The sequence below is a fragment of the Lissotriton helveticus genome, chromosome 3_2 (genome assembly GCF_964261635.1).
Source record: "Lissotriton helveticus chromosome 3_2, aLisHel1.1, whole genome shotgun sequence".
NCBI classification, from domain to species: domain Eukaryota; kingdom Metazoa; phylum Chordata; class Amphibia; order Caudata; family Salamandridae; genus Lissotriton; species Lissotriton helveticus.
In genome coordinates this window covers 354,200,994-354,227,874 of record NC_136062.1, presented here as the reverse complement: position 1 = coordinate 354,227,874, position 26,881 = coordinate 354,200,994, and the positions used below count along the sequence as shown (strand labels likewise).

General features: G+C 42.3%; 1 protein-coding gene across 1 annotated transcript in view; it reads left to right on the top strand.

Annotated features, from left to right (window-relative positions):
• Positions 1 to 26,881, top strand: part of SLC6A5 (solute carrier family 6 member 5) — a 289,164-nt gene that overhangs the window by 158,623 nt on the left and 103,660 nt on the right. Inside the window, exon 9 of the mRNA XM_078684550.1 lies at positions 1,354 to 1,478. Coding sequence (XP_078540676.1) covers positions 1,354 to 1,478 — 125 coding nt within the window. The remainder of the gene's footprint in view (positions 1 to 1,353; positions 1,479 to 26,881) is intronic.

The following is a 26,881-nucleotide window of genomic DNA, read 5'->3' as shown; positions in this document are numbered from 1 at the left end:
TCCACTGGTACATAGATAAACTAATATGGTATTATATGATAAAGCTAAGGAAAGAGAAGCGTGAAGCCAGCACATTCTTCAGAAAAATGCAGGTGCAAGGCAAAAAGTCCTAAATAAACGTCTTCTTAGCTATGACCAGGAGTCGAAAGAAAAGGCTTGGGCCTAAATAAAAGGGTACATCAAAGAATGACAGCTTAGTACAAAAAAAGTCTTCACATTATTTTCATATACATTTAAGCAAGCCCATTTTCCCTGTTTCATTTTTCTGTTTGAAAACATTTCTGCAATGGTTTAAACACATGCTAATGTGCAATTCTAAAATAATCTGTAAGTCGATATTTGTTTTTACAATGCATTTCTTACACATTTGAGTTCTCTGTTAATGATCCCCCTATTTCTGTGTCAGGGCTTCGTCAATTCTGGTATTGTCTTCACACCTTCAGCTGAGTGTCTGATTTATGCAATCATTTTATGAGTGTTCTCCTCCTTTTCACATTGTATAGTCATAGTCTTTGGAGAACTCTTCTGCTGAAAAATGTCTGTCTTTTGTATTGTGATCACTCTCTGTCTTTAGACAGAGGTAGAAGATAGTACAGAGAGAAACACATTGAGAAGAAGAAGGAGAGAGATTAGGAATGGGCGTAGTAGAAGATCAAGAAGATTCTAATTTTAGGATAATATTAGATAGATATGGAAATTGACAGATATACCTGTAGACAAGTGGATAGGTAGACAGACAGAGAGATAGACAGACAGATAGCTAGATAGCTAGCGAGATAGATAGATAGATAGATAGATAGATAGATAGATAGACAGATAGATAGACAGATAGACAGATGGGCAGATAGACAGATAGATAAGAGGCAGCTATATTTTACCTCCTTTTGCTCTTTGCATGACAAGATCCTAGTGTTTGGCAACTTTTTAAATCATTTGTCATAATATAACCCACTCATCATTGGTAGTCTTTGCAGCTTTGCCTCCCCAGATGAGATATTCTATCAGGTATAGAATATGATGAGAATCTCTGTAAGTAGCCTCATTGGGCCACATAGTACACAGTCATATCTTGAGAAGGAAAATGTGCATGATGACATAAGTCATAGATTTCTCCTAGTATCTGTCAAGAGTAATACAATAGCCTACTGAAAAGGGAACTTATACACTTCTGTGGTAAGCACATGTAGTCTACAGAATGATTCATAAATGAGCTTTATTCATTCTTCCAACGTACACAAATTGCTTCTGTTTTTGTTGTAAAGCTAGTGAAAGTGCCGTAAATGGATAGTGTGACTATTCGAGTTTAGATAGCCTATATTCATAAAATCTGCTGTCAACATTTTTCTCCTACAGGGACACACTGATAGTTACATGCACTAATAGTGCCACAAGCATCTTCGCAGGCTTTGTCATCTTCTCAGTCATTGGCTTCATGGCACATGAACTCAAGGTGAACATCGATAAGGTGGCAGATCAAGGTACAGTACTTCACACTTTTCTACATTCTAAAAAAAGAAAAGCAAATTTATAAGTCTCAAGTATTCATTTCTAGTATGCCTGGAGTCATTGCTTCAACAGATTGTAAAATCTGTCAGATTACAGGATATCCCCAATTAATTTATGAGGTGAATTTATATGTAATGAAATGTAGTAATTCATATGGCCATATTTGTTGGTCATTTTGAAAACCGAATTTTCTATCTAGAGGGCCAACAAGCTGAGCTCCACTTTCTAGAAAAGTTGTACACAGTAAATTGATTTTTGTAGTGGCTTTTAGGGTCAAGGAAACCTCACTCTTTTCTTCTTGTTGGTGTTTACATTGAATTCACGCAGGGATAAGATGTATTGTTCTGGTGTATATCTGTGTAAGTATTTGTATATATTATTAGTACAATGGCTGTTCTACAATTGTTGAAGCATAAGTACTCTGAGTTCAACAATGTTCCACCACCACAGATTCAAACCCAACTTTTATTAGTACTAAGGGGCATATTAACAAGGGCTTTATCTCTGCTGTTTTGGCTTAAAAAGACCAAATAGCGGAGATAAAACTATCACCCTATTTACAAGAGGGTACTAGCATGCATAATCGCATGTTAGCACCCATTTCCCCGACGCCTCCTTTTGATCTCTAATGAGATGCAAAGTGGGCTCCACTGGGCGCACCGCAATGGACTACCTTGTAAAAATTCGCTGACGTTCACATCGCGATATTTACAAGGCAGCACACAGAATTTTAGCACATGTTAGATTTTGGTGAAAACAGCGGTTTTCGCTAAAATCAAAAGTCTGCTACAATCTTGACTTAGCTATCCCTAACATAGGGGGTGGATTTTGCTGATACGACCACATGGTTGTATCAGCAAGGTTGTCACAGTTTTGCAGGGAATATCGCTGGTTTTCCATTGATGTTCCCTGCAAAAGGGTGATAACCTTGTTGATATGACACTGTGGTCGTAGCAGCATAATCCACCCCTTATGTTAGGTATGGGTAAATCAGGATTTTAGCAGACGTTAGTTTTTGGAGAAAACAGCTGTTGCTCCAAAAACGAACGTCTGCTAAAATTCTGGGGCAGCCTTGTAAATATCGCGATGTGCACATCAGCGATATTTGCAAGGCTGTACTGCCCAGTGATGCCCACTTTGCATCTCATTAGAGGTGCAAAGGGAGGCGTAGGGAAAAAGGGTGCTGACATGCGATTATGCATGTTAGCACCCTCTTGTAAATAGGGCGATAGTTTCATCTCTGCTCTTTTGGCTTTAAAGCCAAAAAAGCAGAGATAAAGCTCTTGTTAATATGCCCCTAAGACGGCCCAATACCAATTTATTCTGTAAAAAGTAAAAACTATTCTTCCAAGAAAGGGACTTCAGAACTTCTGTTTACACCCACAATCTAAATGGTGGTAATGACCTGCTCCACAGTCTCCAAAATGCTACAATGGGCCCCTTAAGGGCATTCAGCTGGAAACAGAAGGCCTCTTCAAGGGCTGTAAGAAATATGACTTCATCAACCCACATCAACAGCAACCCCAACCTGAAGGATTTATACTGCTTGCTCTTGCCAGGCCACACAAACTCCTGACAAGTTTACCATCTCTGGTAGCTCTCGGCACACCTGCAGCTTGCTACTGAATAGACTGAAGATGAAGAAGTGTAGAAAAGAAAAAAATAAGGAAACACGTCTTTACAATCTATGGCACCCAGGATCCGAAATTACCTCCCTGTATCCATAATGACTTCCCAGCCCTACTCCAATTTAGGAAAGTGCTGAAGATATACATCTTTAAAGAACACTGTATCATGATAGAAAGGCAAGAATACTTTTATGGGTCAAATCTTCATTGGCTGAGGAGGATAACAAGGCCTCAACTTCAAGTAAAAGGGCTAGATCACATTACAGCTATTCTAGTGAGATAAGAAAATATCATAAGGCTTCCCAAGATGTTTCTGACCATTCACAGAGGATACATAAACTTTCCTCTGGGTCAACACTATCTACGCCCTCTAAGGAATCCAAGAGATCATCGACTTCAAAACAGTGAGTAAAAGCCAGGTTAAAACTCTCATGTTGACTCCTTCATCTACGGTTTCTGTGACTTCTTCTTCTCCCTCATCTACGTTTCCCCCACAACAGGTTGTCCCAGAAAATCCACCTCCACCAGCAGAAATCATTGCTGCGTTACCTCAGTCTGAAGTTCCTGCTTTACCGCCTCATCCTTCAGGTCCATCTGAACTACTGCACCATGACACTACCTCCTCCTCCTCGGAGGTTGAAGAAGGTGAGTTACCTGACAGGACTATTACCACGGATCCTTAGGATGATTATGTCATACCAATGCCAGCGCCACCCATTCCTCAGCTTTCAGATTCTCCACCTGAGGACATCAGGGGTTGCATAACTTGATGCAGCGAGCAGCATCTAGATTTCAATTACCTGTTACAGTAGAGCAAACGGACTGCTTTTGTAATGATTTCAATGTAGAGTCTAGAAAGATCACACAAGTTGTTCCTATCATTGATTATATCTGGAATGAAGGAATTAAAATCATGAAAACACCTCTGTCCATTCTGGCTGTACTGCCTCGCATTGAGAATAAGTACCGGGCTCCTGCTAATAATCCATCTTGTTCGATCAGTCATCCACGACCAGATACAGTGATTTCTCAAGCCGCTCAACAAAGATCCAAAAATACGGCGATGCCCATAACAACACCACCCGATAAAGAAGGACAGAGGCTGGACCTTATAGGTAAAAAATTCTCTACTACGGCAGTGGCTTGATTTATTTACCTCATCCCTGAGGATCTTAGACAAGATGCAAGGAAGATCCTATTGGAGGGAGAACGAGCCGCATCTGAGATTATAGATTGCGCTATGGACATTACAAACACTAACTTTCGTCAACTTGCCGGTGCTTCTGTGCATAGACGCCAGGGATGGTTTAAAGCCACGTCTTTTAGACCAGTAGTACAAACGGGGGGCAGATTTACAAGCCCCTTGTGCCACGTTTACGCCGCTGTTGCGTCACGCAAGGTGGCGTAAACGTGGCACATCCCTACGAGGCATTTACAACGTGGCGCATCTATGGAGATGCGTCACGGTGTAAGGCCCTGCGCCACATGAAACCTGTGTCAGGTTTCACGTAGGCGTTCCGGTGCAGGGGGGGGCGTTCCGTCGCAGGAACGCCCCTGAAAAGTGACTCAGTGAAATCTACAAGATTTCACTGAGTCACTTTCCCAACGCTGATGCGTCAAAACCCTGCGCCTGCTTGTAGCAGGCGTAAGGCTTGACGCACCACGTTAAAGATAGGGCAACTTCAGCACTTCGCCAACTTTACGCCCAAGATGCGACACGCATCTGTTCATTCCTGCGCCATGGTGCGCCGCATTGTAAATGCGGCGCATCATGGGTGGCGCAAGGATGAACTTGCGTGCCGTATCTTTCCTGGCGCATCTCTGCCGATTTGCAGAGATGCGTCAGGCAACGTAAATCTGCCTCCAAGTTCTTAGACATGGCCTTTGATGGAGAATCTTTGTTTGGAAAGCACATTGACAAGGCCCTCTTTGCTATTGAAACGGATATGGCAACTGCTAAATCTTTAAGTGCCCTACAATACAGGCGCGGATCATTCAGAGGTGCAAGAGGACGTGGCTTTGCTTCAAGAGGAGGATATCAGAACCAACAGAATAGGCAGTATCAATCACAGTGTGGACAGCCTTACAGCCAATCTTCTTACCGCCAATCCTCTTCGTCTAGTTTCTCCCGTCAGGGTGGTCGAAAGCGATCGAACAATCAAGGTTGCAATACCAACAGGAAGCAATGATTTACGCAGGGCACCAACCATAGATTTCCCACTTCCTGTGGCCCCGAAAATTTCAGCTTTTGTTTACGAGTGGCAACAAATTACTTTGGACCAATGGGTTCTCGACCTAGTAAACAACGGTTACACCTACTACTCCGACCAGGGGTCCGCCTCCCCCTTGTCTTCACTTATTGTTCAAAGAAGCCTTAAAGATGCTCCTAAAGAATGCAATAGAGAAGGTCCCATCGTCTCAAAGAGGGAACGGTTTCTATTCTCGTTTCTGCCTCATCAGGAAGAAGTCAGGAGAAAGGCGCCTGATCCTGGACCTCCACAACCTCAACAAATTCCTCAAAAAGCAAAGTATCCGGATGGTCACACTTTCCGAGGTCTTAAGCTGTTTAGACAGTGGGGAGTTTATGGCTTCTCTGGACTTGGAAGAAGCGTACTTTCACATCCTTGTACACCACAAACATTGCAAGTATCTATGCTTCACCATGGTTGGCGTCCATTATCAGTTCAAAGTGCTCCAGTTCGGACTGAAATCGGCATCAAGAATATTCACAAACTGTTTGGCACCAGTGGCATCATTGAGATCTCGAGGAATATAGTTGTTCCCTTATCTCGACGATTGGCTGCTCAAAAGATCCTAAGGAGCAAGCAGCCCAAGATGCTACAACAACATGTCTGCATCTCTTCTCGTCGCTGGGTCTCACTCAAACCACAGTTACGTCCTCTGCAAGTCATCCCCTTTCTCGGGGCGATGCTAGACATGGTGCAGTGCAAAGCATTCTTGTCAAAAGACCACCAGTTGTGTCTTCAAAGATTGCCAATTTCAATCTCAAAAAAGAAGGTCAGGTTCTGTCCGGATGTTTGCTTCTCTTCTGGGGATGAGTTCATCTGCGATAAACCTCGTACTCTTGACACAGCTCAGAATGAGACTTCTTCAGGAGGAATTACATCTTTAATGGCAACAAGCCATAGGATCGTTCGACGATTCCATCAGGGTCATGTTGCGCATGAGAGATTCTCTGCATTGGTGGTCTGAGACAAAGAATTTGGCTCCAGACCTCACTTTCCTACCACCCATTCCAGACTTCGTTTTAACAATGAACGCTTCCATGGAGGGGTGGAGAGGTCATCTGCAAGTTTTTCAGATTCAAGGAAAATGGTCCCAAGAACACCGGTAACAGCATATCAACAGGTTGGAGCTCTGCGCCATCTTTCTTTCTCTGCAAGCATTCCTCCCAAGGATTGCGGGTTCCTCAGTGCTAGTCTGTACTGACAATACGACCAGCATGTATTACATCACCAAACAAGGATGAACGAAATCGCCGACGCTTTTGCAGGTAGCCCACAAATTGTGGGAGTGGGTCACATTCTACAAAATAACCTTGAAGGCAGAACACTTCAATGGTCTCCACAATACTCTGGCTGACACGCTGAGCAGGTCTCTATAGGGCTGCCACGAGTGGGAACTGAAGCAGTAGCAAGTGAACAGAGTCTTTCAATCCTGGGGCAAACCAGTACTAGATTTATTCGCAACGAGGGAGAACAAGAAATGCCTGTATTATGCCAGCAGGTTCCCTCAACAGGGATCAAGGGAGAATGCTCTGCCATACCAGGGTCAGGGATTTGTGCATACGCTTTTCCCCCAATACCATGGATACCAAAAGTGCTCCACAAGATGAAGCTGGAGGGCTGCCGTCTCATTCTGATTGCACCCCGTTGGCCAAGACAGTATTGGTTCCAGGAAATACTTCTACTATCTCAGGACAAGCCAATCCGCCTGACTCCGACACTTACAATGTTGTCAAGGGACAGGGGTCAAGTGGTTCATCCAGATCCACAGTTGCTATGCTTGCGCGCATGGCTCCTTATTTCTTAGAGTTCAAGAACCTTAACATTTCTCAGGACTGTCGTGAGATCTTGGCCAAATCTCGTGCTCAGAGGACAATCAAGACTTATCGCTTAAAGTGGCAGCGATTCTATTATTGGTGTGAGGCGAATAACATCCACCCTCTTCAAGCTCCTGCAGAACAAATTCTTCCTTACTTGCTGTCCCTGGCCAAATCTGGGCTTGCCTTTTCATCGGTCAAGGTTCATCTTTCTGCTCTCTCCAGATTCAGACAGGGTACCAAATTACCTTCTCTCTGTTCATCTTTGCTTATCAAGCCATTTATGAGGGGTCCTTTCCGAGCCTTCCCTCCAGTGCACGCACCCCCTCCAGAGTGGGAACTCAATACGGTACTGGCGTAATTAATGAGACAACCTTTTGAGCGTATCCACAAAGCTGATCTCAAATTCCTCATGTGGAAGGTTGCCATTCTTCTGGCTCTTACGTTTGCATGAAGGGTTAGTGGAATCCAAGTTTTCACTATCACAGAACCCTTTTTGTATTTCAATAAAGATTACGTCACTCTTCGAACAAATCCTAGATTCATCTCTAAAGTATCGTCTCAATTTCACTTGAATGAAACGGTAAAGTTAAGAGTTTTCTTTCTGGATCCATCCACTCTAACTGAAAGAGCATTGTACTCTCTTGACGTTAAGCGTTGTTTAAAATTCAACTCACAGAATAATAAAGACATCAGAAGTTCCAACCAATTGTTCATGGGCTATGGTCAAGCGACACTTGGGACTGCAGTAAAAAAGGCAACAATAGCCAGATGGTTGACTTCTATGATTCATTTCTGCCATGACAAAGCCAACAAACCTTTACTAATAAAGGTCAAAGCTCATTCTACCAGATCTGTGACAGCGTCTACAGCATTGTTTGCTGGAGTGACTTTGGAGAACATCTGTCGTGCTGCGACATGGAAAAATGTCCACACGTTCACAAAGCATTACTTCCTGAAATCCACACAACAGGTTGATGCAGCGGTTGGGCAGGCTGTTCTAAGCCATCTCTTTCATTAGGTCAGATTCAGTTACCTTTCTCTCTTTATGCTATTCTTTTGCTTTCAATATTCATACTACATACATATTTATATGTCTAAAGAAATGTATATAAATATATATATATATATATATATCCATACATTGATATTTATGTCTTCTTGGTTTATGCGATAATGTATTCTAACATAGCTTTTGATTTCTTAAAGGCTTGGTTATTTTAAACATTTCTCAAACATTGTGGATGCAGTTCGGGAGTTAATGAACACTTGTCTCCCACCATCCGCAAACCACTGATTATTTGATATACTGGTTGCTACTGTGATTCAGGCATGTGAATCTATGATAGATGCCCCAATTCTGGATAAGAAAACTAGTTATTTACCTGTAACTACAGTAATCCAGTATTGGTATCTTTCATAGATTCACATGCACCCACCTTCCTCCTCGGCGAGTCAGTTCTCTATAATTTGGGTGACTTACTTCCCACTTGTGCTAAGAAATCTGAGGAGAACTGCCTCTGCTGAGACTGTTCTAGAGGGTGCTGGTAGCTGATTGATTGGAGCTGACTTTTGGTTCTTTTTACTATAATGAGGTATATAGGCTACTAATATTTAGGCCTCAGGCTTTTTACTTTTAGCCTACTACTATTATTTACCTATGGCACTGCTTTTGTAATTTACTGTGGGACTCCCGCCTCGGTGATGGGGAATGATACAGGCATGTGAATCTATGAAAGATACCAATACTGGATCACTATAGTTACAGGTGAGTAACTCATTTGCATCATCATGGTAGGAGGCAGTTGTGGTACCTATATTTTACCTATATTTAAATAGGGAACCAGAAGCACCCCATTCGCTATCCTCCTAACTCTTTATCAGGCTGCTTCTTCAAGATTTTAGGCATAAACCTAGCTTCATAACTGGACGCCTGGGTAGAGGAAAATAAAAATCTAGTTCTGTTCAAGGTACAGTTTGGCTTTCACTTTGGGGTAGGCACAGTTTTGCAGTCCTTCACCTTTGGTTAATAATCTGAAGTATGTCAAGGCCAGTAGTGGGTCCCTTCATTTAACTTTCATGGACCTCTTCTATGCCTTTGATGTGGTAAATCATTGTAAACGCCTGAATATTTTGGAGGAGAAAGGGTTTGATCATGCTTTGATACATATGATATGCTGGGTGAACCTAGATAATGTGGCTAGAATCTGATATGGGGTAAAGGGTGACATTTCTGCTAAAATAATATCTACTTTGGGAGTTTGACAGGGTAGTGTGATGGTCCCCCTACTTTTATGTATATATACACTGTCTGTGAAAACCCTTATGCCCACCAGGGAAGGATAGACCGTAGTTGGGGAACCATCCGTTCCTAGTCTCGGTATATGAGGATGATAAGGTTCGAATATCAAGAAACGCAAATGGCCTTCAAATTCTTTTAGACCCTTTTAATAATTTTGTGAGTTATATAGCTCTTGAAGCTAATCTTACTAAACTTTTATAAAGAAACTTGGGTCATAAAACACAAAAGTTAGTAAATTTCAACTGGTAGGAGAAGAGATGGCCAAAATGAAACATTTTACATAGCTGGACGTTTCCTGGATTCTAATAAGAATTTTACTTAAATCTAGGGCACATCAACTCCAGAGAACAATACAGTCTATGTTTTTAGTTTGACTAAGAAATTGGGCCATAAACCAGTGAGAGAGGTAATCAGCATCTACAACAGCAAGTGTGTTGACAAAGCGAGCTATGGTGCAGGGGTTTGAGGGTATAAAGGTGCTGAGCTGCTATAAAGGGTAGGAAATACATTTTTATGCAGACTGTTGCTTGCCCCTCAGTCCTCCCCACCTTTATGTGTACTTCTAAAACAGTCCTGGACTTTTTTAACCCCATCGCCACAGGTCTAATTCCCCCGTGGCACGGGGGGAGGGGGGCCGCGCGCGGCGCCGCGGTGCTAATGATGAGCTTGGCTCATCATGCAGCACGGTAGCCATGTGCTGATGACGAGCTGAGCTCGTCATGGCCAAGCCCGCTCAATGGAACGCCCAGCACAGCGGGGTAATTATCCCCGCGTGGGTGTTCCGCGGGGCCATGACGAGCTTAGCTCGTCACCAGCACACGGCCACCGTGCTGCATGACGAGCTCAGCTCGTCATCAGCATGCAAGGTGTTAAAAACAAAATGAAACTCAGCCTTTTCTTGCTGTGTTTGTGGGAGTGGGGTACCCCAAATCAAGGTTTTTTAGGGATATTTTATACTATGGTCTCTCTTTGAATAATGCTCAAGCCATTCCTTGGTTAAGAAATGTAAAATCAGTTCTAAATATTTTGGGGACCCCAGAGCTTTTTTCTAGCCCACAGTGTAAAGAAACTGGCTCCAAAGGTTTAATCAATTTTTATCTTGCGAGTAAAAACCCGTCTCAGGAAATTTCAGACTTTGCAATCAGGCATTAACTACAACTTTATAAAATCATCTTTAGGTATTGAATTTTATCTATACAATATTTTTAACACTGAGCATTGATTTTACCTTAATAGATTACGTGTAATATCATTTACTTTTTAGTGGCATTTTTGAAACAGCATTCTTGGTTTTCAAAACTCCCAAACTGGCCCTGTGATAATGCCTCAAAGTGAAGCCCAGTGCACTTTATGCTCTTTTGTTTGTTGTATACTGCTCATCAGAATCGATTTTTAGTCCCAATTTGTTTTTATTGCAGCAAATATTAAACAACATTAGTTAGCTTTGATTATTTTACAAAAGCTAGGCACTTTGCACACGTCTCACAGTAGTCAATTTCATCAGATGCTCTTTGGCTACAAGGAGCAGGTGTAGGACATCAGTTTGACTGCTTCAGTAACTTGGGGGCCGATTAATAGAACTAAACTGAGCCAAAATCCTAAACTTACTACTTTTGGTATTCACAAAAGGCCTTTAGTAGTAGTAAAGTTAGGATTTTGTCTTAAGTTAGGATTTTGTCTAAAGTTAATATTTTGTCTTAAAGCCAAAATTTAAGACAAACTTAAGTTTAACTTAAGTTTAATTTTAGACAAAATCCTAACTTAAGACAAAATCCTAACTTAAGGCAAATTCTAATATATGAAAAAAGCAAGGTAATAGCAGGCCCAAGGAGGGACAAGCGTCCGCCTTCTTGGGGAGTATACCAACAAGCTACCCAATGTTCTGAATGGGGAAGAAAAGAAAACACAAGGGCACAACATAGATGGAGAAATAAACAAACGCCCCATCTAAAGTAGCAACCCCACGATGTGAAAGCCAGCATTGTGATAGAAAGCAAACCACACGTGCTGGAAACCGATAGGTAATACAAATCAAACTCGAGAGGGAGCCCACATCTAGTCAATATTGCCATCCTCAGGGTAGATCACCTGTACAAGGATAAGCCATTTGAGGTCCTCAATTCATTCCAGTGGGCAACCAAAGGAGCTCCCATCCGATGGTTGTGGATGGATGACTTACGCTCACTGAACCGCGTTCTAAATTGCCTACCAGTTTCACTGACATAACCCTTCCGACAAGGGCACAGCAGGAGATAGATAACATTAGTAGTGCGGCAATTTGTCATTTCCTTGAGGAAAAACTTTTTCTAGCCCCACAAAAGTTCTGAGGTAGTCATGGCAGCATCCCACGCGTGGCAATTACCGTATCTGTGGCTACCATTAATAGGGTTAGAACCTGTGATAGATCTCGGGAACAACCCAGCGTCCCGGGGCACTGAGGCCCTAACCAGGGCATTTCTGAGATTCTTATTCCGCCTAATAGCGAAGATCGGTTTTGCCAGTTTGTCCACTGATTTGTCAGTGTTCAAGAAATGCCATTGAGAATTGATAATCTACCTAAGTTTGTCATTAAAGTTGGAATGGGTAGTGACCCCAACCAGCTTAGGATCTTTTTTCTCTTTATTTGAGCACAGCAGGGCAACACAGTTGAAATATTTTGCCCTCTTGTATGATTCTTTGATCAATCTATGCGGGTATCCCCTCTGAAAATACTTAGTCTTAAGCTGTAAAACATGCAGCTCAAAATTGCTGATGTCAGTGCAATTTCGACAAAGCTTAAAAATATTGGCTGAAGGGTATACTATTCTTCTGGCTCCGTGGGTGGAAGCTTTCATAAAAAAGAAGAGTATTCCGTGCGATTGGCTTCGTGTATAGGGATACCTCGATAAGCTGGTTAGTGACCTGAATCCAAACATCCAAAAATTCAATTTTGGAGGTACTGATGTTAGTGCTAAATTTGAGATGTGGATCACAGAGATTGATCCATAGAATGAATTTATACAGCTGTTCCTCAGGGCCCTTCCAAATGAAGAAAATATCATCTATAAAACGATTCCAATTGGTGACATTCCCAAAAAAGGGGGCAATCTCATTATAGAGGTACCTCTCCTCGAAGGTACCCATATACGCATTAGCAACATTGGGGGCACAAGCCGCGCCCATGCTAATGCATGGACCTGTTGATAAATAGAGTTATCAAACTCCCAAAAATTCTCCTTGAGGACAATGGTAAGACATTCCAGGATGAACAATTTTTCAGAGGGGCAGTCAAAAAGATTAAGTATATTTCTGACCGCCTCCAAAGCGCCACCTTGAGGGATGTTAGTAAATAAGGCCTCAATGTCCATTGAGGCCAAGATATCTGTGTTAGCATTAAAGCTAATTCCCTCCATTTTGGTGATAAGTTGTCCCGTATCACGGACATAGGCAGGTAGGAGGCAGACCATGGGCGAAAGACAAGCATCTACAAATTTCGATAATGGTTCGGTTAGAGAACCAATCGTGGACACTACAGGTCTGTATGGAAGAGTGTGGATATTTCTATGCATGTTAGGCAAGCCATAAAGAACCAGAATTTTGAAAAAAGATTTGTTGAAGTGTTCAAAGTCTTGGTTACAAATGGATCCACTTTCAAGGGCTCTCTGGGTGATATCAAGGATCTCAGTTTGAATTTTTCTAGAAGGATATGGGGAGACCCGCCGATAGTGTTCAGGAACATTGAGCATGTGAAGTATCTGTTTTTTCGCATAATCCTGACTATCTAAAACCGCAATGCCACCCCCCTTATCGCTAGGTTTATTAGTAAGGGTGTGGTCAGAGGAGAGCTTCTCAAGGACCTGGTACTCCTCGTAGTCAAGATTGTAGGCCGGTTTAGGAACACATTTTGTCATGCTCTGAATCTTGGAGTAGACACTTTTTTCAAAAATACTCACTTCCGGGCTGACCTGGTCCAACGCAGGGGTGAACACAGAGGTCGGTCAGAAGCCAGATACATTATCGTTGGGTAAAGTGTCTTGGCAGAACTTACGCAGTCTGATTTTCCGAAAGAAAACCTGGATTTCTCTATTAAGTTCAAAAGCATTAAAGAAAGTACTAGGTACAAAAGACAATCCTCGGGACAGTAGCTTGATAGTGGGTTCATCAAGAGGTTTTTTTAGACAAGCTAAAGATAGGAATGAGGTCAGAGTCAATAGACGGTTTAGTTCCCTCCAATATTGATTTCTCCTTGTCTCTAGAAAACGAGGGTGGTTCTCTGATTGCTGATAACTCCCCCTCTCTTGAGGTCTGAACCTGACACAAGTGGTGCCCTGACGATTCCCTAGAAAACAATTGTAGCGTTGTGGGCCATCAAATTGGGCACGCCTATTGGTAAAGCCATCCGAAGAACTAGACCCCCCTTCATTATTAGACTCCGAGGTGTCCGAAAAAGTTTTTGTTTGACCAATGTTGCTAGTCATCTAGACGAGTCGAGTCTCTAGAAGAATATACTGACCATTTAAATATGGATAGACTCTCTCCTCTGAGAAGTAACAGATGTCTTTCTTCAATTTGTCAGTTTTCCTCCTAATTAGATAATCGCTAAAAGAATCAATTTCAAGATTAACCTCCTCTAGTTTTCGTTTTGCATCTTCCACGAGATTGTTTTTCAAAAGCGTCTCCTCGATTTCAGCAATTTCCTTAAGAGGACTTGAGACCACCTCTCTTGCTGTCTCAATGAGGAGCATCAAACGGTACCTTGAGCATCTGTTTGCAATAAGGGACCATCTTTCAAGAAATAGGCGAATCTCCACAAATAGACCTGGGATATTCCTAATACGGAGGCAATTAGGGATAACCCCCTCTTTAAGATATTGGATCATGAATTCTGCATGTGAGTCCGTTCTCCTAGCCTTCTTTTTGAGATTGAGGAGTTTCAGCCATTCATCATTGGAACCTTTATTCAAGGAGAAAGGACGGTCAGAGGAAGCAGTTTGTCCCAAGAGACGGGTGAAGTCCTCGTCAGTAAAGCCAAAAGTCTTTATGGCTTTCATATCGAAATACACAACACTCAAGAAAAGAATGAAGTAAAAAAGCAACAAAACAGTGAATAAAGCCAAAAATAAAGGCAACAAAGAATGATAATAAAACAAAAAACATAATATAACACACACACACATATGTCTTGCTCAAGAGACCAAGGACCAAAGAACCCTCACGGCAAAGTGCCGGGAACAACTAGATAAACAAAATAGGTACCCTGAGAAAAACAATTCTAAGGGAACATCCAACCAGGGAAAAGACAAACTAAAGTACATAAGTAGATGTCCCCAACTACAAATACTGAAAAGTCGTGTACGCATGGAACATGCGAGTACATCCCAGGGAGGCACTCCTGGGTGGCTCAAAACACAATGATTTCACTGTTTGTTTCAAAGTATTTATTCGTTCAAATTATTCCTTTTGATGATATTAGTATTCATATCAATAATCTTGGAATTCTGATGAACATGTCGTTTCACGCATATAGCTCCGATGCATTTCGGGCTAAAAACGCCCTTTTTCAAGGAGCGCTGAAAGAAGAAGAGATTAACGCGGGTTAGGAACGTGAAAACGGGTCACGTGATGAAGAGCAATAAAAAAATCACCGGTGTATGGGTATGTGGAGTTTAAGTGACTAAGAGGTGAAAAAACGGTAACAGCGGAAACTCATATATCGCGCGGATAAAGTGAGCGTGGAAAATGAAACTATCATGCGCTACGTATCGCAGTGACCAAGTGAATGTGAAAGGTGGGGGTATCATGCACGTCTAGTTAAATGGTTCAGATGCTACGTGTAATGGATTGAAAAGCGGATCAGAACATGCTTCCAAAACGGGTAGTATGTAAAAAAAGTCGGAAATTAATCAAGGGTGTAGGCAAACGGGTTAGTTACTTACTTCATGCGGAGGAAAGCATGCGTCTCGCTGTCAGCGTGCTCGGTGTGTTAGGACTGGCGAGGGGTGAAGGGTTAGACAAAGTAGGAAGTGTAATCAACATAAACGAGGGGTTAGGACGTGGATAATGGCGGCCATCTTAGAGCAGGAAACATAAAGGTGTATAATAAAGGTGTAGTGATGGTTAAAAAGAGTAAACGAACAATGCATGAAATAACAACATTATATAACAAATGAATTACAGGTAGCAACTATATTCTGCCCGGTCATTGAGACCTTTAGGTTTCAAGGTTTGTAATCTATAAATCCATTCTAATTCTCTTTGTAAGAGGAATTTGCGAATGTCAATGCCCTCTTTTTTGGAGAGTGTCTCTAACACGATGAACTGTAGTTGGGCGATGGTATGGCGAAATTCATTGAAATGTACAGCTAAATTAGACTTCTCATTTTTTGTGCGAATATTTGACTTATGTTCAGTCATGCGTGTTTTCACTTTTCTTTCTGTTTTGCCGACGTATAATTGTCCGCATGGACGTTTTTATTGCATAAATCAGGCTCATTGAGTCGCAGGTGGCATTGACGTGAAGTTTGATGGGGTTGCCTTTCATCGGATGTTGTATGATGTTGCCTTTGATGATACAGTTGCAGTTACTGCAATTTTTGCATGGGATAGTTCCTTTGTAGTCAACGTGGTCTTCGGGTGCTTTTGAAAGAATTTCTTTCAGATTCTTACTGCGTGAGTATGCAAACCAGGGTAAATCTTGAAAGCATTCCCTGAAATCAGGTTCCATTTAGAGAATAGGCCAGAATTTAAGAATGATTTTTTTGAAAGTATGACTGGTGGTAGAGTATTTAGATACAAGGACCATGCGTTTAGTCGTGTCGGTGGATTGTTTTTTTTGCAAGCTGTCCTGTCTGCTGATGGTTGCTACACGTGTTAAGGCATCATTGAGGATTGAAGGAGGGTAACCCCTTTCGGTGAATCGGTTTTGCATTTCTGTCAATCTGGTTATGCATGTAGATTCTTCTGAGACTATGCGTTTGATGCGTAGCATTTGGGAAAAGGGAAGGTGTTTTTTTAATGATTCTTGATGAAAGCTTGAATAGTGTAGGGTGTTGTTGCGGTCGGTGCTTTTTCGGTATAAGTCTGTGATGATTTTCTTGTTGATGATTTTTATATTGACATCCAAAAATGAGATTTCGTTCTCGCTGATCAGCCATGTAAGTTTAATTCGTTCATCCTTGGTGTTGAGAGTGTGTAGAGCTGCATTGAGAGATTCCTTGGTGTCTGTCCATACAAAGAACAGGTCGTCGATGTATCTGACGTACATTTTGATTTTGTCATGAAAGTCAGGGTTGTCATAGATGTATTGCTGTTCGTAGTTGTGCATATAAATGTTAGCGTACGTGGGAGCCGCACAGTTTCCCATCGCCATTCCTGAGCGTTGTAAGTACCATTTCTTGTCATGCTGAAAGTAACTGTGGTATAGGGTATATACCATAAGTTCCATTAGAAAGGATTGCATGGATGGTTCAATGTCACTTTGTAGTAAGGTTTGTTCGATTGCTTCTATACCGCCCTGGTGGGGTATCGAAGTGTACAATGCACTAACGTCAGCTGTGCATAATGTGATGGATTCATGGGTACTAATATCCACTTGTTGTAATTTCAACAGAAATTCGGTGGTGTCTTTAATATAACTCCGCATCTTGGTGACTGAAGGTTGTAGGTATTTGTCGATGTATTTACCGACATGTTCATGAATGGATCCTTTGGTGGACACGATTGGTCGGAAGGGAGGGTTGTGTAGATTTTTATGTATTTTCGGTGCCATGTGGATTATGGGACTTTTTGGGTAGTTGCAGAGCAGATACTTTTTCGTGTGGTCTTCAATTATGCCGTTTTGATGGGCGTTATTGACTAAGTCAGTGAGAGTAGATTGGAACTCGTTAGTAGGATTGTGGTCTAATTCCAGGTAAATGTTATCATCCTGGATATGTTCAAGTAGGCGTTCATTGTAAAGACTGCTGTTCAAAATAACAATTGCTCCACCCTTGTCGGCTTTTACACACTTGATGTAAGAATAAGAATAGGGCAATAGCTCCAAAATATTGAAAAGTTCACCCACAGAACAGCTCAACTGTTTTTTTATTTATTTGTCATTAAATATTTTATCATTTTCTTTAAAAATAGTCAGACAGAACAAATACAAAAATTCATCCAACTAAATACAAAAACTTTTCAATATTTTGGAGCTATTGCCCTATTCTTATTTGTAGTTGGGGACATCTTCTGATATTCTTTAGTCAGTTTCCCTGCATCAGCCTGCGATTCCCTTGCACCACCATGGATGTGCAGTATTTACAATACAGCGCACCATGGTGCAAAGATTGACAGATACCTCAGGAATTCTGATGCATCTGTTGGCTCAAAAGTCACGTATTGGTGGTGTTGTGTCACAAGCATTACACAACTCCAGCAATGCATGTTGAGGCCTATACTTATTGTACTGCTACACTCCTTATGCCTGCTACAAGCGGCGTAAGGTTCTGACGCAGTGGTATTCTAGAAGTAGCGTAGTGAAATCTTGTAGATATCACTGCATCACTTCTATGAGGCTTTCCTGCGTGGGAATGGCCACCCGTCATATATTATACCTGATGCAGGTATAATGTGACGCAGAACTTTACAACGTGACGCATCTCCCTTGTTTAAATTGAGTAAATGAGCTTCAATGTTTATGCAGCCGCTGCGTAACAAAAGTGATGCACCAGCGGTACTAAAGTGTCACAAGGGGCTTGTAACTCTGTCTCATCTATATTTCTTAGAAACATGGGTCACAACACAAAAGTAAAGTTTCTCACTGCCCCACATGTTTTGAGGTAGTAATCTAAGGGTACTACAAACTCTGTAAATTCAAACACTACCTACCTATCCCACCAATTTTAAATATTGCAAAAGTCAACCAATCAATACATTACAATACAAGTATGTTAAGCCAAACATTCAATATACAGACACATGATCTATTTAATTTCTTTTAATTTATGTTTAAAAAACATATTTTCTTCTCATTTGAAAATTCTCTTATAAATGTATATGATCATACAAAAGACTTTACTAAAATTACCGCTTATTCACTAAAAAACTCTCAACCATTCCCACAGTTGCCCAAAATGTTCTACTAAAAATGTCAATTCATACCACATTCACTCATCTGACCATGCAATCAAACAACAATTGTAACCAACACCTCACCACACTTAAAAGCAGTAAGGGACAAACGAAAGACCAGGGCAGCATTGATATTAATGGAAACATAACATTAGTGATTTAATAACAAGGAATACTCTGATATAATAGTATAAATAGTTGTGTTTCTTCTGACTTGGGTACACTCTAATGGATTGTAGCTTTAAAAATAAATAATCACTAATGTTTTTTTCTCACCTTCAAACATTTTATAAAAATTATTTTTCTTCATAGCCCAAGTATATACAGTATTCCGCCTTGTTGTTTGTATCCCAGGTTTCATGATATTCTTAACTCCCCAATAAAGTGCCTATGAATGTTTCAGTACCAGACCTATATACGCTCATGCACCTACCTCATGGCACGTTACAAGTTGGTAATCAAAACCAATAGGGATGATAGCCGATGTGATAGCCACACAAGGAGAAAAAGTCATGGAGATACTCTTACTGATGGTAAATATATGGAATCCACCCAAGGTGCAAGTCTAATGCTTCAATTTCCAAAGCGGTTCGGAGCCAATCAGCCAGCAAATTATTGGCGTAGATGTTCGAGAATGTGGATGTCTCGTCTGACTATAGTTACCGAGGGATAGAGCATCCTCACTCCTTGGGCTCTCCAGTCGCCCATATGAATATGCTTTCCTTGCTAGTTGCTCTGCTCCATCTGTTCTGTCCACACGCTTGAAACCACAAGGACATTGGATTATGAACTTGCAACGTGCCCTGAGGAAGACATCTACCTGCACAAAAAAAATCCTGAGAGGCATTTTCCTCTTTCGACGTGTGCTGCATAGCGCAGCACAAATAGAAAGAGCAAAAAACGAGGAAAAATAAAAATATTTCTCACCTGGGGAGGCATAGCATTTTCACGCATTCCCAGGTCTACCACTAACGGTAAATCTGGGAATGCACCAAAATCTGTGGGTAGATGCATGGGAACACCCATGCTCCACCCGATTGCGCTGCCTCGCAGTGCCATTGGGATGGCTGTGCATGGCTTGATTAATCTCAATCAGGCTTGATAAATCTCACTTAGGTTTCGCGGTGCAATGCAGACGCAAACCTTGATAAATCTGGCCCCAGGTGTACCACGCCGAGACTGCTATTGGTGGATTCCCTTTAAAGTTTTACCTTATTAATGTTTAAAGTTTTACCTTATTAATGTTTTACAATTTTTTAAGTGGTACTTGCCTACTCAGATGTTTAGACACGTTCTCCTGCGGTAAATCCACTCCTGGGGACTTTATATGACACGTCATGTTGAGGTTGGAGTTTATGTCATGAGTATCTGTCTGCGCAGCTGAGATGCTGAGCAAAGTTACATAGCAGGGCCCTTCCACAATTAGTCATGAAGAAAGCACAAAAAGGAAAACAGCTCAAACAATAAATAAACACAAAGTATGAACATATTTAATTTATTTTGCGGAATATTAACATGATATGTAAGATTAAAAACATATTTTTTTGGTATTCGTTGTTTAATGATTAGTTTTGGCGTAAATAATTTCACAATTTTAAAATACTACAGAAATAATTAAAATGAAACATGCAATTTTAGTAATGCAAACTAAAACTTTTGTTCATAGAATTTTGTAAATTTCTCAATAAATCAATATAGTATTATAAATTGCTTAAAAGTAATACATCATTTATTTATGTATTGATAGCGATGATTCAATTGATGCATGTATACAATAGTTTAAATTCCTCTAATATGTCACCCAACACCATGCCCTCTTCTTCCTCCTTCCTCCATACCCTCTGTTTACATTGTTTTTACATTGTTTTTTAATGGTGGAAATCCCAGCCCTGCATCTCTCCTCTCCTTCCTCTCGTCCTCTCTTCATTCTTCTTGATGTCTCTTCCAATACTAAAATCGATTCTTTCCCCCATTTCCTCAATTTGTTTTTCTTACACGCATCCTCTACCCTACCTATACCATAGTATATCTACCCTCTACCTGTACACCTACATAATCTATAATACTATATGCTGTCTATACCATAGTACCTCTACTGTGCATTGAGAAAAGTTCCCAGAGACCAGTTTTGTCCCTTTGGTTTTCAACTTTTATTGATCCCTTATGAGAGCTGACTACCTCATTTAGACATCTGGGGCCTTATTTATGAAGGCCTTGCGCCGCCGGTGCGTCACTTTTAACATGGGAAAAAGTGACGCACCGGTGGCGCAAGGCTTTCATAAATGAGGCTCCTGGGGTACGTCACAGAAAGTAACGTAATGTACCATATTGTAACATAACATAGCATAACATGCTTTCATAAACTAGCAGTTCCCGAGTGTGTTTATTGGTGCTAATAACAGATGATTATTGTTATTCAGCTGAAAGATATTCATTTTATTAATGCTGTAAGGATTAAAGGCAGAGTGCGCTCAATGGGATTTGGAACTGTGAGTATGCGTTCAAACAATGATCCCTGCAGTACATGTGTTTGTCCATTGGGGCATCAGAACTGGAATTGCTTTAGGAATAACATTTCCTGGAGCAGGATCAGCGCTACAATTGCTAGTGCCTCATGCAGAAATGCTGTTTTGTCTCTGGAGCTCCCAGCCTAGAGCATCCCTCCCCTATTAATGGGTCCCCGTTGGAAAAAGCTGCTCTATGCTGCCCTCTGCTGTTGGCTGCTGTGCTTCACACTAGGGAGGTAGCGGGCCTGACTGGTGCCCGCAGGTTTGTAATTAGTACATAAAAAATATCTTCCTTGTGTTGTTTACTAGCAAAATTAATTAGATATTCAGATAATTAATAGACAAAAGGAATTATTTTTATTCCATTTTTATCCTGGCTTTAGTCCCTCCATAGCACGTTTATAGAAAAATGGCTCGTCAGTTCCCCAAAATCCTACAAATGTTTTCAATACTTTGAATTGTAGAAGTCATGTCCTGGTTTCTCTGGGCATCAGTATATTTTGTGGTCTGTGGGAAGTCAAATGTACTACTCTAAGTTTCAATCCTAGAATATGGGGGGAAGTGAAGCTTACCCCAAACTTCTACTGGAGGCTTGGTTACTATTCTACCTCCAGTCCTGGATTATTTTTGAGAAAGTTACAAATTCTCCAAGTATTATAAAAAGTTTAGAAAAATTTAAGTTCACATTTTTCCAAAGTTCTGACTTGAGGGCACCCATTTAGGGCAAAGAAGTCAAAATACTGTATTGCAGTCATCGCTTCAGTGTGGCTGTTTCATAGGAAGAATCAGGAGGCAATTTAAAAGCATGAGGAATTTAAAATACTTCACAGTCCTAAGTAAGGGCCCTACAATATTAAATAAATGGAAGACAGTGGTATAGTTTTCTCATTTATTCACTAGATGCATAGTAACAGCCAGTTGGTGAATGACCTTTTAGTGGTTTTATAGCGAATGGGCACTAGCACACAATGGAGAAGATTTTCAGGGCCCGATTTTGTGTTTGACAGAGAGGGTACTCCATTGCAAATAATAAATATAAAAATTAAAAAAACATTGAACGTTTTCCAAACTGCTCTGTCATGACAGAGCTCTTTGGTTAAATGTTCTACGCATTAACAGGAACCACTGTGACAGCGGTTGCTGCCAATGTAAGAGATGTCTGCTGGGCAGTGCTTTAAATGGGCCGGTACTCACCGGTACTGAGTACCGGCACTTCTACATTTTCGGCGCTTGAGTACCGGAACTTCTTCTTTGTCCAAAGAGAGTACCGGTACTCATGTGAATGTAAGCCAAGCTCCGTGTAATTGGCATTTAAGAAGAAGCGCAACACAGCTGTCCGTTTTCGCGAAGCACTCTGATCGAGTGCTAATCTACCCCCCACAATGTGCTAATTGAGCGGCCGCCAGTAGGTATTCATTCAGAGCCACGGAGCTGGCAGGAAGTCTGGGAGGGGCCGACACACACTGTGACTCAGCCTGTGAGACTCTGTCTGCTCTGACCAGAGTCAGACTGGGACAGAAATTAGGCAAAGGCACCAAAATGTGTGGTAACTGAGCATGTTACAGCACTCACTGCTTAGCATTCTATTCCATGTTGTAACTGGATGCAGTGTACCTGCCCCCCTAGGCATCAGCCCTTCACCAGGCCTCGTCGGGCTCATAACAGGGTGCAGTGTCGGTGTGAGGAACCTGCGCCAGGCAGATCTCTTCCACTAAAAGCATCTGCATCCTGAGATAAAGGCACGGTTCTCCCCTTCTGTGCGGACTTTTATTCCGGTCCTTTTGATTTTATTCACATTTATATTCCACGTGGAGTTGCCAGATGCTTCAAAGACATTTGCACTCCTTTACTTTCTTTGCTATTTTCGAAGATCATTATTGCCACATTTGGCCTCTTGGAGAAAAGGTTAAACGTATATTAATTGTTTCCGTGGTATATTTGATGTACCTCGGGCCTCGAGTTCGGAGCACTGAGCAGAGAACAGTATTACTGCAGATATTGTCTGTTGACCTCACATGAAGGTGCTTTTTTTTTGTTCAGGTTACGTCAGACAAATGTTCTTGGCATTTCCTCGGATGAGGGTTTGTTCATGGTTTGAGGTCACAGATGTGCCTTATTAAAGGGACAGACGCCGCCCTTCGGCCTAGTTCCCTGGTGGTGCAGTTAATCAGAGCCTTCGCTCTTACGTCACTACCTTCACAGCACAGCACTGAATGCGGACACTGTTGAGGGTGCATTTCATCAAAGCCGTCGCTCTGATGTCACTATGTTGACAGCACTGGATGTTGACACTGCTGGGTTGCATTTAATAAGAGCCCTCACTCTACTGTCACTTCGTTGACAGCACAGCATTGGATGCTGACACTGCTGGGGGTGCATTTAATCAGGGCTGCTGGGGGTGCATTAAACCAGGGCTGCTGGGGGGTGCATTTAATCAGGACTCTCCTTAGCTTTGCTTCGAGAGTTTAGTGCAAGAGGTTTCCATATGCAAAATATTCTGGTGCCCTCCAGAAAACCAGGCAGCGGCAGACTGAAAGCAATTGTGAATAATTATGAAACTGTATTAGTAGGCAGCTGAGATCATGCGTGTAGGTAGGGCCTCTTACATCCCGTTTGGTACAGTCTGGTGCCAACGTGTCCATTAATTTCTGGTGCTCTGCAGCAGTTTTAAGATCTTCTTAGAGTTTCTTGATGCTCAAATGAGTGTACTTTCTGAAATATATAGGTATCTTGTGCAAGTCATATGTGATCTTGGTGTTGCTGCATGAGAAGCCCACTTTAATAATAAATGTACCCTTTTGTACGTATAAGGGACATGCATTAATCAAATATATACCAGAAATGCTTCCATATAATTATGCACATCAGCACACCAATTAAAGCTCCCTCACATTAAATGTGTGCCCCTGACCGGATACCATCGCACTGTCCACAGCCCGCCCCATAGCCCCGCCCCAAGCCCCGCCCCCCAGTACACATCTCAATTTGGTGAGTACCTGCACTTATTTTTTTCCATTTAAAGCACTGCTGCTGGGTAGTAGGCATCTCAAGATTCAAGTGACTGGTACTCTGTCAATGTTTATATATACTTTGCTCTGAACTTTGATTTAGCCCCAGTGGCGGCTGGTGAAATTTTAAACTGGTTAGGCAGAAACTTGGAATCAATATTAAAGCACTAAAACATTCGGCCTGGCCTCCCCCCACAGCCTACCCCTCGCCAGCAGAAGCAAATCGTCAGGTCCGGTTCAGAGCATACCTCTTGATCCCTGTGTTTGTTTTTAAAATAAATAAAATAAATTTGAGAATTTGGTAGGTTTTATTAAACTCGACCAGCATCAATACACAAAGTCATTAGTCTGTCGATGCACCTAATGGCAAACCGAATGTCTGCATATCGATGTGACAAAAATATTTGTGTGATTGTACTACAGTTAGATTGAAAGTTATAAAACAGCGAGTTTTGAATTTTGTATAATTTCTTGCACTGTGAAATGAAAGTGAAATGAATAAAGGATTTTTAAAGTGCTCTACCCGAAGGCGTCTAGGCACTAGCCAAAAGAAAGACACCACTCGTGAGGAATTAAGGATAGCAGGGGAAATTCACTGAATAAAAAACAGCTTCTCAATGACTTTCTACAGACCAAAAGGTCCGTGCTTCAATACTGTTGATGCTAAATAGTGAGCGTCTTACACAAAACATAAGCAATCTAACACCAACTAAAATCATAATTAACAGCGTAACGGACAAACAATAAAAATATAAAATCAATTCAAGAGCTAAATATCTGCTCTGAAACATGGGCCGACAACCGGTATCACAGTTTACCACACACGCAGTGATTCTGCCACCAGTCTTCCAAAACACCAAACAACACCAGTGCCATGTTCAGTGTTTGTACGACCTGAGGGGATGAGGGGGAGGCAGGAGGGGTTTGGAAACAAAAAATGTATTTTACTGTTACAACAGACATCTTAGTGTAATCAGTAATCTACTGCGTAGATGACGAGAAGCCAAGATCTCCCATAGCTAACTAGCCATCCGCTACCCCAGGGTCCCGAAACTTCATTCTAGAGCTTCAAAAGGGAAAGTCTAGAGATACGTATATCACCTAATGGATCAGAACAATTTACTATCGCAAAAAAGAAATCTAACAGCTTGGGAAAACGGTAGAAGTTAAAAGAGATGTATACGCCTTGCAAACCCACAATACCTCACCTTGTACCGCTCCTGCCTCCATCTCGGTGTCTGGCTTTACCTCTTCTAAGTTCCCGCCAGTGCCACCGACACAGAAAAGGGACAAACTCTGGCTTTTGGAAAGCTGCTGGAAAACGGCACGACTCCAACAAGACACTGGTAATTAAATAAAATAAACTTACCGTCCGGACTCCGGAGACTCCGCCCCGACTCCCGCCATCCTCGTTTTCAATGTCCTGCAGCACGTCATCAGGAAGGCGGCGCGGCAGGCAGCCTCCCTCTCCACCGCCACGTTTTTCATTGGTGTGGCTGGCTGCCCCAGGCTACGCCATTTTCTCTCTGTATGCTGCTGCTGCAGCATATAGAGAGAACAGGGAGAGTGAGTGGGTGGTGTTACTCGAAGGCAGGGAGGAGTGGCTTGGGGGTGTGGCTTTCCCACTGTTGTTAATAGTGTCTGTTTGGGCGGCCTCTGGCTGCCCAAACAGTCAATATTAATAACAGTGGGCAAGCCACTCCCCCTAGCCACTCCCCCCTGCCCTCGAGTAACACACCGCCCACTCTAAACCAGGAAGTTCTGCTTTCTCGCCGAAGGCAGAAACAAATCACAAATAGTATTTATTACGGCAATAACTACCATTTGTTTCTGCCTTCTCGCACGGCGAGAAAGCAGGGAGGGCGGCGCCCAACGCCCCCATGGAGGAACCGCCACTGTTTAGCCCCTCTCTCCCCTAGAACTGAGTGCAAATAAATGACTCCGGTTCCTACAAAACTGGACAGCTTGCATTCATTTCTTCATTCATAGTGCAGGCTGCCACAGTTTGTGGCCGCCTGTGATTATGAATGCAGAATTGTTCATCCGACTGTATGCATCTGCACTGTCACATGCCCTGGCTTCTCAGACCAGGGTGAAACATTTTGTAAGGTAAGGCCTAAGTACATAGGCATCTGCATAAACCTAAACATAACTGACCGATACACGTCAAATGCGTGCTAATTAGCTAATGAAAGTCTACCTGAGGGCTGCCAGTCTACTGTGATAGGCCAGATTCAAGACCCCTAATCTAATTCTACCTTTGCTCCATCCCTGCTTATACCCTAACATCTGTCAATCAATCAATCAATCAATCAAAGCATTTATATAGCGCACTACTCACCCAGAGGGTCTCAAGGCGCTAGGGGAGGGGGTCCGCTACTGCTCGAACGGCCAGGTCTTGAGTTGCTTCCTGAAGGCGAGGTGGTCCTGGGTCAGGCGGAGGTGGGTCGGGAGGGAGTTCCATGTCTTGGCGGCGAGGTAGGAGAAGGACCGTCCCCCTGTGGTGGCTCTTCGGATGCGGGGGACGGCGGCGAGGGCGTGGCCGGTCGATCGGAGCTGGCGTTTGGGAGCATAGAAGTTGAGGCGACTGTTGAGGTACCCTGGGCCTTGGTTGTGTAGGGCTTTGTGTGCGTGGGTGAGGAGACGGAAGGTGATTCTCTTGTTGACCGGGAGCCAGTGCAGGTCTCTCAGGTGTCCGGAGATGTGGCTGCGACGGGGGATGTCCAGGATGAGTCGTGCTGAGGCGTTCTGGATCCGCTGGAGTCTCTTCTGGAGTTTGG